The sequence below is a fragment of the Protopterus annectens genome, chromosome 3.part1, assembly GCF_019279795.1.
Source record: "Protopterus annectens isolate FY-2018-M chromosome 3.part1, PAN1.0, whole genome shotgun sequence".
NCBI lineage: Eukaryota > Metazoa > Chordata > Ceratodontiformes > Protopteridae > Protopterus > Protopterus annectens.
The window spans coordinates 1,277,358,199-1,277,373,031 of record NC_056732.1 but is presented as its reverse complement, the minus strand read 5'-3'; the positions used below and the strand labels follow the sequence as shown (position 1 = coordinate 1,277,373,031).

Sequence of the window (14,833 nt, the reverse complement as noted above, 5' to 3'; positions counted from 1 at the left end):
CATCAGTCTTTCTTGCCGTGCGATGCCCGAAGCAAAAAGCAGTTCACAAGTGCCGGTCGGCCGACTCCTGAAATTTTTGTTTTCAAATTTCAGAACCGAAGTCTTCAACTAAAGCTAAGTACCCCATTGGGGAAACTTTTTCTTGCTCCTTACCGATGTCAGTAAAAGTTAATCATTCATTACTTGTGAAAGCAAATACCTCATAAAGATTTTCATTCGTACTGTATTCCTTGCCTAGACCTTGACCACGACGTAGCTTGCTGTCGGTTTTGTGCTTTATTTAATCAGCGCACTATCAGTCATCGGTATATTTTCACCTCTAAATATTTCCATTCTTGGTTTAATTATCCAGAAATAATGTTGGTTAGCCATCTGAGTGCCGGGATTCCGAAAAAACGCAAAGATAAAGACAGCCAGGCTGCCGAGGTCCAAAACTGCCGACGACTCTTCTCCTAAGCTAGTTGCCAGTTCGCCTTTACTCAGTGAGGCGCTTTCGCAGCCCCTGATACCCACTACTTCTGATTCGCAGGCCTCTACTGAGACCCATTCGGAGTCCGGTATACTGCAAGATGCTTCAACTATGGAACCCGCGGATGTCTCTACCTTGGATGGGTCCAGAGCTGCTGTGCAGGCACTGGCTTCTGAGGTTGTATTCAGGCCTACGGATTTGCATATTAAACCGATGCCTCCTTCTACACTTAGGCCTAAATCTCGAACCATGCCTAAAAACTGACGCCCAGGCCACATGCTCAGGCTGAAGATTTAATAACTCTAATCAGGGGTAGCCAACCCTCCCTTTCTAAGAAGCCTAGGACTGAAGTTGTTTATGAATCTTCTGATCTTGATTCTGATTCTTCTGATGATCTGGATTTGCCCTTATCTACTTGGGATTCTGATGCAGAGGACTCCATTCCCTCTTCTTCCCCTCCAGAGGATTTTTCTTTTGGAGAAACCTTGCATACTCTAAGGGAGCATTTCCACTGCAAAAGCCATGATTTTTCTGATTAAAAAAGAGGCTTAGGGATTTATTACTCCTACCTCAGCATAGGCCTTTAGCTATTCCTCCTGTACTAGACATTGTTGATGATGTTTTTTTGGAATCTAGTTTGGCCCCTGATTCCTTGCCTCCTGCTCCCAGAAATCCTGACAGATACTATAGGGTCCCTGAGTCATACAAGTTCCTTTTTAAAAATCCCACTGCGGATCCAGAGGCTTCTACTGCTAAAAATTCTACTCCTTCTGATAGAGACTCCAGGGTGCTGGACAGATGTGGTAAGAAGGTGTACACTTCTGCAACCTTGGCCATTAGGGCTTTAAACTGTCAGTTTCAAATGTTAAAGTATCAGCAACATGTTATTGGATTGCTTAAACAGAAAATTATGTTAATTCCTGACTGTGTGGAAAATAAAGAATTACAGGATTTTAATGCATTCTGCTGAACAAGTTGGAAAAAGTACAGTTTTGTACCTACCATAAATGTAGATGTTCGAAGATCCACATTGCTGCAGTCCTTACTTATGGGTAGTCCGCTGTCCTCGGTCGGCCCGAATACCAAAGTATTAGGCTGACGTCGGTCATGGGCGCCTAGATCTGACATCAGAGCGTCAGGGTATAAAGGCGCATGACCAACGTCATATCCTCAGTCTTTTCTTGCCCCAGATGTCAGAAGGCCAAACCAGAAAGGCCACAGCCAAAAACAGAATACCTCCCAAAAAAACATGCCCAACAACAACCATCACCTAAAGCACAGCCCCATGTCAAACTACAGTGGGGAAGGAGGGAGGGTAAATTGGACTGCAGCAATGTGGATCTTCGAACATCTACATTTATGGTAGGTACAAAACTGTACTATGTTCTTCATCTCACATTGCTGCAGTCCTTACTTATGGGTAGAATCCCAAAGCAACCGGAAAGGGAGGATGGTAAAAAATCATAAAGCATTAGGGGCCGCTAAAATGCCCTGTAAAATTGCAGTGGCAAATCCAGCCCTAGACTTAGAATAAAGAGGAAGGTGGTAATGTTTAGAAAAAGTATGCACTGAACTCCAAGTAGCTGCCTCCAAAATGTCTTTTGTAGCTACCCCCCTTAGAAAGGCCGTAGAAGTAGCAGTAGCCCTAGTGGAATGAGGCCTGATTCCAGCAGGAATCTCCATACCATGAAGGGAATAACAGAAAGAAATACAAAACCCAATCCATTTAGAAATAGTTTGTTTTGAAACAGGTTTACCCTGTGAACCCAAAGCAAAAGAAACAAACAACTGCTGAGACTGTCTGAACTCCTTGGTTCTGCTCAAATAATAACGCAACTGCCTGTGAATATCCAAAGTATACAAAATTTTCTCCCCTCTATTCTGGGGTTTGCATAAAAAGTGGGCAAATGAATAGTTTGATTTAAGGCCACACTAGAAACCACTTTAGGCATAAAGGAAGGATTAGTACGCAAAGATACCCTATCCTTATGAAAAATCAGGAAAGGCTCCACTGCCATGAGGGCCTGTAATTCAGAAACCCTTCTTGCAGAGGTAATGGCCAACAAAAAAGCAGTTTTCCATGACAAATACTTTAACTCGGCAGTAGCTGCAGGCTCAAAAGGTTGTAGAGTAAGTTTTTCCAACACAAAATTGAGATCCCAAGCAGGAGTAGGAGCTCTACGTGGGGGTCTTATATTCTTTGCCCCTCTAAGAAATTGCTTAAACCAAGGATGAGAGAATAAAGGAGGGTCACAATCATAGTGAGCAGAAATGGCTGCAGCATGGACCTTTATCGAGGAGAAAGACAAACCCTTGTCCAATAATTCAGTAAGATATTGAAGAGTAACACTTAAATCAGGTTTGGAGACATCAAAGTCCTTCACTTTGCTCCAAATAAAAAATCTCCTCCATTTATCAGCGTAAACTTTCCTGGTACTAGGCCTCCTGGCCTCCAAAATAACATTCAAAACTTGTTGTGGAAGCTGAGACCCTCCAGAGTCTAAAACAGAATATGCCAGGCTGTTAGATGCAGACACTGAATCTTGACATTGAGGAAGTGACTGTCCTCTTGTGACAGAAGGTGCGGAATCAAAGGCAGAGGCCATGGAGGTTCTCGTACTAAACTCCTCAGTAGTGGGTACCAGTGTTGTCGAGGCCAATCCGGTGCTATCAAAATCATGGTTGGCTTGTCTTGTCTGGCCTTCAAAAGTACCTTGGGAAAAAGAGGCAGAGGTGGAAAGGCATATACATGCAGATTGTTCCAACTGAATGATAGAGCGTCCACCTTCCAAGCTGTGTGATGAAACATTTTGTGCAAAACTTTGGCAACTGGTAATTTAGTGGAGAAGCGAACAGATCTATGTCTGGAGTTCCCCATAACACTGTCAACTTTTGAAATACATGAGGATCCAATTTCCACTCGTGAGGATCCACTATTTGTCTGCTCAACACATCTGCTAAGGAGTTCTGTGCTCCTGGTAGAAACCTTGCCTGAAGATTGAGGTGTAGATTGAGAGCAGTTTCCCACAGAATCATCGCTTGCCTGCAAAGAGGGTAAGAATGGGTTCCCCCTTGCTTGTTGATGTACCACATAACAGTAGTGTTGTCTGTTTGAATCAACACCTGCCCTGGGTGAAGTAAATCTTTGAAAGCCATCAATGCAAACTGGACTGCTAACATTTCCTTCAAGTTGATATGCAAATGTTGGAGTTTGACAGGCCACGTGTTTTGCACCCATTTTCCATTGAGGTGTGCTCCCAAGCCTTGTCCGAGGCATCTGTCGTTAGAATCTGACTCGCCTCTGGCCGGGTCACAGAGAGTCCCTTGTTTAGGTGACATTCCTGAGCCCACCACAAAAACTCCTTCTGAATGCAAGGTATTATCTGAATGACAGTGTCTAGATCTTGGCAGTGCTGTGTCCATACATTTTTGAGATACCACTGAAGCTTCCTCATATGCAATTTGGCATTGGGAAGCACCAGAATACAAGATGCCATGAACCCCAAGGCTTGAAGGACTGTCCTTGCAGTCAGCCTGAACCGTAGAGACATTTGATGGAAATAAAGAGAAAGGCTTCTTTGTTTGTCCGGGGTCAAAAAAGCCATCTGGGAGGCTGTATTCAGTCTCACACCCAGAAAGCACATGCCCTGAGAGGGTACTAGACTGGACTTTGTTTCGTTCACAGAATACCCTAGGCATCTTAACACTGCCATCACATACTGTAGATGATGAAGAAGTTCGTCCTTCTCTTGTGCAATAATCAGGCAATCGTCCAAATAAGGATAAATCTGTATTCCTCTTAGTCTGAAAAAGGCTATCACTGGAGCCAGAACCTTTGTGAACACTCTGGGCGCAGTAGATAAGCCAAAGGGCAATGCAGAGAACTGATAATGTAAATTTCCAGCCCGAAAACGCAGGTACCTCCTGCAACTGGGCCTGATAGGAACATGAAGGTAAGCCTCTTTGAGATCCAGAGTAACCATCCAATGATCTTTTCCCAACAGAGGTAAAAGTTGTTGTAAAGTCAGCATCTTGAACTTTGGAATGTCCAGGTAAGTGTTGAGGATAGATAAATCCAAAATTGGTCTCCACGTGTTCCCTTTCTTTGGAACTAGAAACAGGCGAGAATAAAATCCTAGGCCCACTTCTGACAGAGGAACTGGCTGTATAGCTCCTATTTGAAGAAGTAAAGAAATTTGTCTGTGAGCCTCTATCCTTTGCCGAGGAGGACGTCTGGCATGCCTTTGAAAGGAGGCATGGTATGGAAATAGAACTTGTAACCTCGGTTTATAATGTCCAATACCCATTTGTCCTGGGTGACTAAATGCCAATTTTGCTTGAAAAGAGCCAACTTTCCTCCCAAAGGAGCTGCCAGGCAAGAAGAATCTGGCAGCTGAAAATGCAGGTCATTGGGCCTGTTTACGAAAGGACTGGCCCCTGCCCTCACCAGCAGATTGAGCAGGCGAACTCCATTGTCTCGGCCTGAAGGTACTCTGAGCTCTGCCCCTACCACGCCTAGATCTACCCCTAGACTGAGAATCAGAAGAAGGGTACGTCCACCCCTTAGTAGGCCAAATTCTACTAAACTTTGGAGGTTGTACCTGCAAAAAATCTTTAACAGTCTGCATAGACTTAGCCTTGTCTTCCATTTTCTTTAAGACTGACTCCACAGGAGGACCAAACAAAACTTCAGACTGTAAAGGGGCATCCAGAATTCTAGACATAACATGCTCAGACAAATTCTGATCCTTAAGCCAGGCGTGCCTACGAATAACCGAACCAGTGGCAGCCACCCTAGAAGAAGCCTGTAAAGCATCAAAACCACATTGCAAAGAGTGCTTACCCACCTGCTCAGAAACATGCACTAAATCCTGCAATTCTTTACACTCAATGCCCTCTGCCAAAGCATCCACTTTAGATCTTAGCTGAGAAAGGAGGAAATTCTGATACTTCAACATATGAAACTGGCAGTTCAAAGCTCTCATTGCTAAAGTAGAAGAGGTATACACCTTCTTACCCCATCTATCCAAAGCTCTAGCTTCCTTATCCAGAGGAACCGGATTCTTAACAACAGAGGCTCTAACACCCTTAGGCCCCTGACTAATAGTTTCTGGGTCCGCCCTAGGACTCTTATACAGATATTTATGAGCCTCAGGCACCCTGTAGTACCTGTCCGGTTTAACTGGGGCAGGAGGCACAGAATCTGGATTAAGGGAAGCTTCCAGGAGAACATCTGAAACAACATCCAAAACCGGAGGTATAGCTAAGGGTCTATGCTGAGGTAAAACAAGAACTCCCTAAGTCTCTTCCGTGAATCAGAGTAATCCTGTCCTTCCCACTTAAAATGCTCCCTCATGGAATGCAGAGTTTCTGAAAATGAAAAATCCTCTGGAGGAGAAGCAGAAGGAGTGGAATCCTCTGCATCAGAATCAGAATAAGGAGGAAATCTTGAATGTCTTCAGCAGAAGACTCTGAATCATCTGAGGCCTGCTCCAAACTTTCCAACTCTGGCTCCATCCTGGGCCTTTTATCAGGAGGGGGCATATAACCTCTAATTAAAGTAATCAAATCCTCTGCCATTTTAAGCATGTGCTTTTAGGCACAGACCCTGAAGAACCAGAACTGACCCCAGAGGAAGGCAAAACAGACCTGCCCTTAGAAGAAGCCTTAGAAACAGTAGCAGAAGGCCTAACTACCTTAGGCATAGAAGGGAGAATAGTAACCTGAGAGGCCCCTTCAGCCTGACCTGCCTCCTGAGAGGCCACATCTTGTAAAATCAAAGTATCCCCCTGGGACTCAACAGAAACTTCAGCCGGATCCACCTGCTCAGCTGTAGCTTCTAAAGGTCCGGCGTCCGAAACGGACGAATCATCCTGCCTAGGCTTTAAAGATTTGTCTTTGCGCTTCTTAGTAGAAGCGGGCGCGGAACATCCGGCGGCATATTATAATTACACCTTTTGCCAAAGACTAACCTAGCGCAATCTAACCTCCGTTTTATAGTGCGCTTATTAAACCTAGCACAAAACCGACACCCGACTACGTCGTGCTCCGGTCCCAAACAAGGAATACAAAGTGAGTGGTAATCCCTATGCGGTATCTGTTTCCCACAAGAAATACAATTATTCACTTTTTCTGACATCCGGTAAGTAACTGAGGCAAGAAAAACAAAATATTCCCAACGGGTACTTAGCCCAACTTGGTATCGGTCTGAAACTCCAGCGAAAAATTTCAGAACGCCGAACGGCACTTGCAACGCTGCTTCTGCATCGGACCATGCGGCAAAAAAGACTGAGGATATGACGTCGGTCATGCGCCTTTATACCCTGACGCTCTGATGTCAGATCTAGGCGCCCATGACCGACGTCAGCCTAATACTTTGGTATTCGGGCCGACCGAGGACAGCGGACTACCCATAAGTAAGGACTGCAGCAATGTGAGATGAAGAACATCATACTTTGCAATGTGGTTTTGATTCATTAGAGGCCTCTTGCAGGGCTGCTGTTACTGGGTCTGTGCTCAGAAGGCACGCTTGGCTAAAGGAGCAATCTTTGCCTGATCATGTTAAAGCTAAATTGTTGGATGCTCCGTTAAATCAGGACCGCTTGTTTGGCAACAAGGCTGAGGAAGTTCTTAAAAAGATGGAAGATAAAGCTAAAGCTATGCAAACTGTTAAAGATTTCTTACAAGTTCAGCCTCCTAGATTTAGTAGGCACTGGCCCTCAAAGAATTGGTCCTTTCCATCCCTTTTCAGGTCTTCTCAAGCCAAACCCAGACGCAGCAAATGCCCCAGATTTCAGTCCCAGGGGACACACAGGACTAAGCAGTGGGGGGCCTCCACTTCCAAATCTGGTAGTAATAAGACTCCCCCCATGGTAAACTGTCTCAATGACTTCTGTTTAAAATTTCCAAGCACTTATTAACTGACTGCCCCTTTGGGGGGAACGATTGCTCTTCATGCAAAATACTGGGAACAGTGCATCTGTTGAGTAGAGCCACTGGAGTGATCTCTGGGATGAATTTTCTATTTCCCATCCACTCATCAAGATTTCTCTTGAAGAGGGCCAGTGAGGTGCTCTGTTTGATGGGTATGGGAAGTCTATTCCATAACATGGGTAAGTCCTGGGTTATGAACCTGTCCCTCCAGCACATTCTGTAGGTTGTGGTAATGTGGTTGAGGTCTCTGGAGCGTGTGGTGCAGACAGATTGGGATTTCTTTAGATGTAGCATTTCTAACAGGGTCAGACATGGCTTTGTAAGTCAAGCAGAGATTGCCGCTAAGCAGGCGATATTAGACGGAGTTTTTTTGAGTCTGTCCATATAGGACAAGTGTTTAAGGCCTAGGATCCTCTTTGTGAGGTACTTTTGCGGCCTCTCCGGTTGTTGCAGGTGTCTAGTGAGGTACATGCCAAATGGGACATTGTACTCAATGATTGGTCTAATGAGGGAAGAGTAAAGGGAAACAATGACCCCTTTCTTCCTGGATACAAAACCCTTAGTAATGAGATGTGCCACACAGAAGGACTTTTGGACCACAGTGGCAATGTGGTGGTCAAAAGAGAGGTTGCTGTCAACCTGTCCTCCCAGATCTCTTATAACACCTTCTGTGTTCAGTGGACTACCATCGATGTGGTAATTCATGAGAACTGCTTTTTCCCCAAAGGGGATGACGACACATTTTTTGGCATTGAGCGTAATGCCATGGTTCTGATACTAGTTGTTGGTCTCAATGAGGCCTTTCTGTAGGATGTCAACATCGCTTTGTGAGTTAATAATGGTTTCCAACTTGCAATTATCTGCAAACTTTGTCAGAGTCCCTTCATGTTGGCCTGGACTTCTGAGAAGTAGATACCAAACAGGAGAGGACCCAGGACCGATCACGGTGGGATTCCACTCATGACTGGTCGGCAGTCTGACCTGGAGTCAGCTACTTTCACACTGTGGGTTCTATCTGTGAGCCAGTTTGCAACCCACCTAGTGATATAGGGGTTGATGCCTAGCTTAGTGAGTTTTTCTATGATTCCTGAGTGGGGAATAGTATTGAAGGCCTTCGCCAGATCAAGGTAGGCTGCATGAACCACCTTGCCTTCATCCACAGCTCTGGTGATGGACTCAAAGAAGTCGACCAAGTTTAGCAGGCATGATTTAACCTTCAAAAAAACAAACTGTGTGGGATCCAAAGTTGGAGAGTCCCTATATCCTTGTTTATTAGGTTCATGACGATGCGTTCCATAGCTTTACATATCAGACTTGTCAGGCTAATGGGGCGATAGTTCCCAGGGTCTGTAGTCGCTTCTCCTTTGTGGAGAGGGATGACTGTAGCAGCACACCATTTGGTAGGGACAAAGCCTGAGGTGAGGCTGTGATTGAACAGGGCACACAGGTGAGGTGCTAGTTCATGCAAAGGTTCATGTAGAACACAGCCAGGGATATTGTCAGGTCCCACAGAAGCTGTATTCTTGGCCTTGGACAGTGCTGTCTTAACCTGTGTAGCAGCAATACTGGGTGCCTGGCAATATACTGGTATTGTGATCGGTCCTTTAGTGGAGGGAGAGGGGTAAATTAAAATGTTTTTAGCCCCTTTAGTTTTATACAAAGTTCAGGCATATTTTTATCAATCAGAGGAGAAGTTGTAGATAGCAACTAATAAATAGCTGAAGGATTTTATCTGGGAGGGGAAGATGGCAAGAGTCAAGTGGGATAAGGTGATTCTTCTGTCAGAAAAAGGTGGTTTGTGATTACCCAATTTGAAGAGGTATTTCAGAGCTAAACGGTTAAGGCTCCTATACATAGCACAAGCAGAAACCTATAATTCAAAGTGGAAAGGCATAATGGTGAAAGAGAGGGGAGCTCAAGAATCAAGGAGAGACTGGGATTTTGGATGCATTTCTTTAAGGAGAACAAAAACAACCTAAGACCTAAGCCAACACAGGAATGGAGAAAGGAGATTCTGCTGATAGGGATGACTGCAATTACGGATACACACAATAAGCAAAAGGGGCTGGAATTTATTGGAAAAAACTGGCAAAAGAACCAAGGTATTGGGAGCAAATAATCAGAGAGGGAAAGGTAACAGAATAGGAAGAGGCCAATAATTTATTTGGACTGCAAGCTAGAGACTGCCTTCCCTATTAAGGATTTATATCAGAGTATAGGCTAAGAGAAAGAAATAGGGGGATCCTAAGCGAAATACCAGCACTGGTAGAATTTTAGTAGCATCTAGAACAGAAGCTGCTGCTAAAAAAGGAATAATTTGTAGAACATACAAAATATTGCATGATAACTGTAAGAATCAGAGGAGGTTAGAAAGGATTGGGAAGCGAGATTACATAAGGAATTCAGAAAGAAACAATGGGGGATATATTTATGTCTCCCAATCCCAAATAAGTAACAAAGTCTAGAAGATTTAGGATCTTTGCTTGGAAGTGTTTACATATGCATTTTTATACCCCAAGTAGACTCCAAAGAATTTTTCCTCAGACAGCAAATGTTGGAGGTATGATGGGGAAGAAAGCGGTAATTGGGAATATATTTTCTGCGAGTGTAATGAGTTGGCAGACTTTAAAGATTCCTTACAGACTACTCTGTCAGAGATACTGGGTGAGCAAACTGGTGTAACTAAGGAGATTTTTTTTTGAGCTATGATACAGAATCGGAATTGAAAGGCCTTGTCAAGTCTAATTATGGTGGCTGCCAAAAAAGCAATTCCTATAAAATGAAAACCAAAGTCTAAACCAACTGTACTAGAAGTAGTGACTATAGCAAGAGAGATAAATCAACTGCAATTGGAAACTTTAGAAAAGAGGAGGACCAAATTACATACAAAAAGTTGCAATTTTGGGAACAATACATGCAGAGGATGAATGAGGTTTAAAAGAAGGCAAGATTTGAATGAGCTTTGTAGTCTGTCAATAATTGGACAGATTATAAGTGATGTATAATACTTGCAACTAAAATTATGTCAATATGGTTTGCGACTTATAATGTTTGCAATTAAAATTATGTCAACATGGTTTGTTTTCATTTACATAAATATATGATTTTCTATGTCATACGTGATAACTTAAAACAGATGTTTCTTGTTTAAAAAAATAAACACCAAGTTGCACATAGGACAGCTACTTTGCAGTGACAAGCACTGCCTCCTGAGAGTTGCAAACAGGATACTCCTAACATTACTTTATATTCTCATTCCAAACGTCTAATCAGTAAAAAAGGGTGTGTTGCCATGGACATGAACTTTCACGCTATCTCCATTACTAGCTTGGTGAATATGGGCATCCTGAGGCAATGCAGAAATTGCCCCATGTTTACTGACAACCATTTAATTCTCAAAAAAACTGATGTGGTATGTGAGGAATGTAGTTACATAATGTCACTGGAGGAAATCATCTTATATAAAAACACTCCTAATGCCAGTAAGGTTGTCAGTAGTACACATGCTACACCCATAACACATAATTCAAATCAGACATGCAGACCCACATATGCTGAGGCACTTAAATGTAACATTCCTAGACCCCAAAGTCCTCCTAGACGAAGTACAAATAAATACCCTCAGCAGCCCTGAATACACTCTTGCAAAACAGCACCTACATCTACACATACAGCCACATCTTATGGAGTCTCTACTTTTAAGCCCATAAGGCAAACCACCACTCAATCCAGCAATCTGATTAGTGGAGATGCCATTGTGAGACACAGTGATGTCCCTCTCACAAGGCTGAACAAGGAGAAAATCATGGTCAGTTGCTTACCAGGGGCTAGGATCCACCACACTGCACACGCACTCAGGGCACTGGACTATAACTACCAGTATGACACATTCATACTTCATGAAGGTGTAAATGACCTGAGATATTCCTCCCTATACTATATGAACAGAGACATCATGGAGCTCTTGGAATATGGTTCCCAAGTTGGTAAGGGTCTAGCACTGAGCAGCATTTTACCTTCTCCAAGGATGATGCCTCAAAATGAACAAAAGATGACTGACTTTAAAAAATTGATTAGTTTCTGGTGTCATTCTAAGGGGGTGCAATTTTTGTCATCATAGAAGGAGATGGTCAAGACACCATGCGGCTTTGCAGTGATGGTCTGCCCTTCTTCCCTCTAGACGTTTGAATATTAGCTATAATATTGTCTTCCACCATAGTGCCTTTTTTAGGCAATGCCAAACAAAGTACTTCCAACATAAAAAAATCAAAACCAAGAAAATCTAAAGATGTTACTGTTCACTGCTAGGAGTCTAAACAAAAAAACTCACTCCTAGAAGGTCTCATCACCCTAGAGAATGCTGACATCTGCGGGGTCACTGAGACATGGTTTAAAGCCACAGACAGCACACCAACAATGCAAGGTTATAATGTCTTCCAAACATTAAGATCAGCTACTACATAGACAGGGACCAATAATAATCTGTACCCATCAGGAATAAGTACAGAACTAGGAAGAGACTCCAAGACCGTCAAATGAAGACAATAATTCGATAAAAAGGCAATTCCTTTATTCGACTGTTAGATGATAAAATCCAAAGGTTAACAAAGTGAGAAACAGCAGTATAAGACAAGCGCTTGGGTAATACCAAGCTTTATCAAGTCAAAAACAGTTTCTTTCAAAAGAAGCTACTGTTTAAATAAAAGTCTTAGTTGATCACATGCTTAATTACAGCTGGGTCTCATTAAAGAAATTAGAGGTGTCATGAGCAAATAAATAAGCAACTCAATCAAGTGAGCATAAAAAATGTTTGAAATCCACACTGCTTGTGACATGATGCGTAACTAATGTACCATGTTGGTACCTTTATAAAATTACATACATGAATTATTCAATAAAAAGAAAAAGAAAAAAAGCAGTGTTGAAAATGTAAGTAAAAGTAGGAATAAAAATAAAAATAAAAATAGGGATTGTATACAAACCAAATGGATTTAAAATCAGCAATATAGAATAGGCTAAAAATGTGTAGACTATAAAGAGTACAAGAATTTGTCAAAGATTTGGGATGCATGGCTAGGCTTAAAAAGGCCCTTGTGGTCATCAGCCTAGTAAACACCTATGAACTTACAAAGACTAAATACCCAGAGCAAAGCAAATCTTGAAAATTGCTCTTCTCCTTTAAAACTGTTTTGGTGGGGGGTGCAATTTATATATACCAATTTCAAGACTGCCATTCCTTGCAGAAAATGTAATTGTCCGAGAAATGGCATATTGGACTTAATACATGTAAGTCCATTCTTTCAGGCACTCAGTCTCCACATTGCTGGTCCTAACATTTCAAATGTTTACTAGTTAAATGACTTGCTCAAAGTCATACAATAGGCAAATTAAGCAGCAATGCGACAGGAGCTGAAAGAAACCAACGGATGGTCCATGGAGTGAGACATGACTACAGAAGAGTCACGCGTTGAAGGCCAATGCAGACATGGTGCAGAATGGAAACAGAAGCATTCTCTTAAGTACAAGAGGGGGAGTCTGAGGACTTGGAACCCACCTCCATGACTTTACTGGTTAAAGACTTCAGCTTCTGGTTCTTTACGTTTAAGAGTAAGGAACTACACATGCTTCTATGGATTTTGAGTGCAAACAACTGACAAACAGAACAGGCCTGAATATCAAGTTCCCCCAAGCAAAAAATACAGGCTGTCTGGTGATCTTTACAGGGAATCTTTTGACTACATAAACTCTTTACTTTCTCTTATGCATAAATCTCAACAAAAAAAATATTCTTTTTCATATAAAAACAGGAAGGAAACCACCAAAAAGGTACTTATCTGACAACTTGATGAAACTAGTCAGCTATCAGCTACTGAGCCTGAGAAGAAGAAGCAAAGAGCAAGTTTTACTGGTAGCTTTAATGGTAAGATTGTTCTGAATTTTGGCACCCATACTGTCATACTCACATGCCACATATGACATATGGGTGCATGGAAGGTGCCTTAAAGCTCTGAAGGCTGGCTGGACGTCCAATACTTGTCCCATATAGCTTATGCTACAGTAACAATCTACTGATGAACATCAGTTAGCAACATTTCAGAGCTACAGATATGTCAAAATTTGGTTAGATCCTGCACTTAATTTTCAAGACCATATTCAACTCACCAAATCTAAAGACAGCGCGCTCCTTATTGGGCAAACAATATCTCCCATTTTCTAGTCCTCACTGGCAGAGCTGCCATTGGTAAGGGAGTCTTACTATCAGAACTGGAATATGCCTTCATAATTGTTGCCTCTACCTCTAATAAGAATCTTACCATGCATCTATCGTCTGTATGTTCATAACCCTTTCACCAAGAAAATATTATCACTGGACCACCATTCAAAAAGCAAATGGCTGCCCATACCACATAAGACTATCCTCTTGCTAGAAAGCCTGATCTTTAAATTCAGTAAACCGAAGATCTCTCCATACCTGGCAAGCAAGCTTTCACCGAGATTACTTGCACATTACAATTTAATTTAACTTCTCTCGCTGCATTGACTGCAAATGTGCAGACTCCAATTGTTTAAATTGCACAAGACCTCCTTCTAGTCTTTGGTCTGAATGTAATAGCAGCTATAGCCATACTGTTCTTCAAAACATTTGACATGAATTAAGAAACTCTCTCTTCAAACTGGCACAATGCAAAAACTGCCTAAATGAAACAATCACAGAACAATGTTATTACCCTACCCACAGTCTTAGTGCCTACTGTTAATCTCACTTAACATCAGCATTTGAATCTTATTTTCTTTGAGTCTCCTGTTAAAACTTATTAACCTCAGCTGTAATTACAACAAACATCAATACCCACCTCAGTTGTTCTATTTCTGTTTCTCCCTATTACTCTCTAATGCTTCCACTCTAATTTTTCATCCTCCATTAACTGCACTTCTTAGAGTTATCTATTTTATATCCATATTCTCATGTGAGGCACATTTTACAATACTGTATATAGTGAACTGAGCTACCACTACTGCAATGCTATGTTTGCTGTTGAAGTTATTGTTTCTTTTTTTTTTTTGTCTTCAAATATTAACTTTCATCTACAAGCCCCAGGCTGAACTTGAAAATGGTCCAGGTGGATCCGTGCTCTACCATGGTTAACAAAAACATAAATAAATAAAATTAAAGAGAAATTTATTGAAACTTACTGTGTACAAACAGCAACTTTCTCTGGATCATGGATGAAGGGGCACTTTTCACCTCTGTTGCACTTCCCGAAGCGGTTATAGTACATACAGTACTCTCTCTTCTTTTCCTTCTTCTGCTTGACCTGGCGAATGATAGCAAGGCTGCGCTGGACTGCTCGACTAAAAGAAAAAAAGAAAAAAAAAAACTTTGAAGACCATATCTATTTCAGTTTTACTTTTTGCTGAAGCTTAAACACA

The 14,833-nt window shown here is 42.1% G+C and overlaps 1 protein-coding gene across 1 annotated transcript in view; it reads right to left on the bottom strand.

Moving 5' to 3' along the window:
* Positions 1-14,833, bottom strand: part of ZC3H3 (zinc finger CCCH-type containing 3) — a 3,466,749-nt gene that overhangs the window by 832,889 nt on the left and 2,619,027 nt on the right. Inside the window, exon 7 of the mRNA XM_044067335.1 lies at positions 14,597-14,755. Coding sequence (XP_043923270.1) covers positions 14,597-14,755 — 159 coding nt within the window. The remainder of the gene's footprint in view (positions 1-14,596; positions 14,756-14,833) is intronic.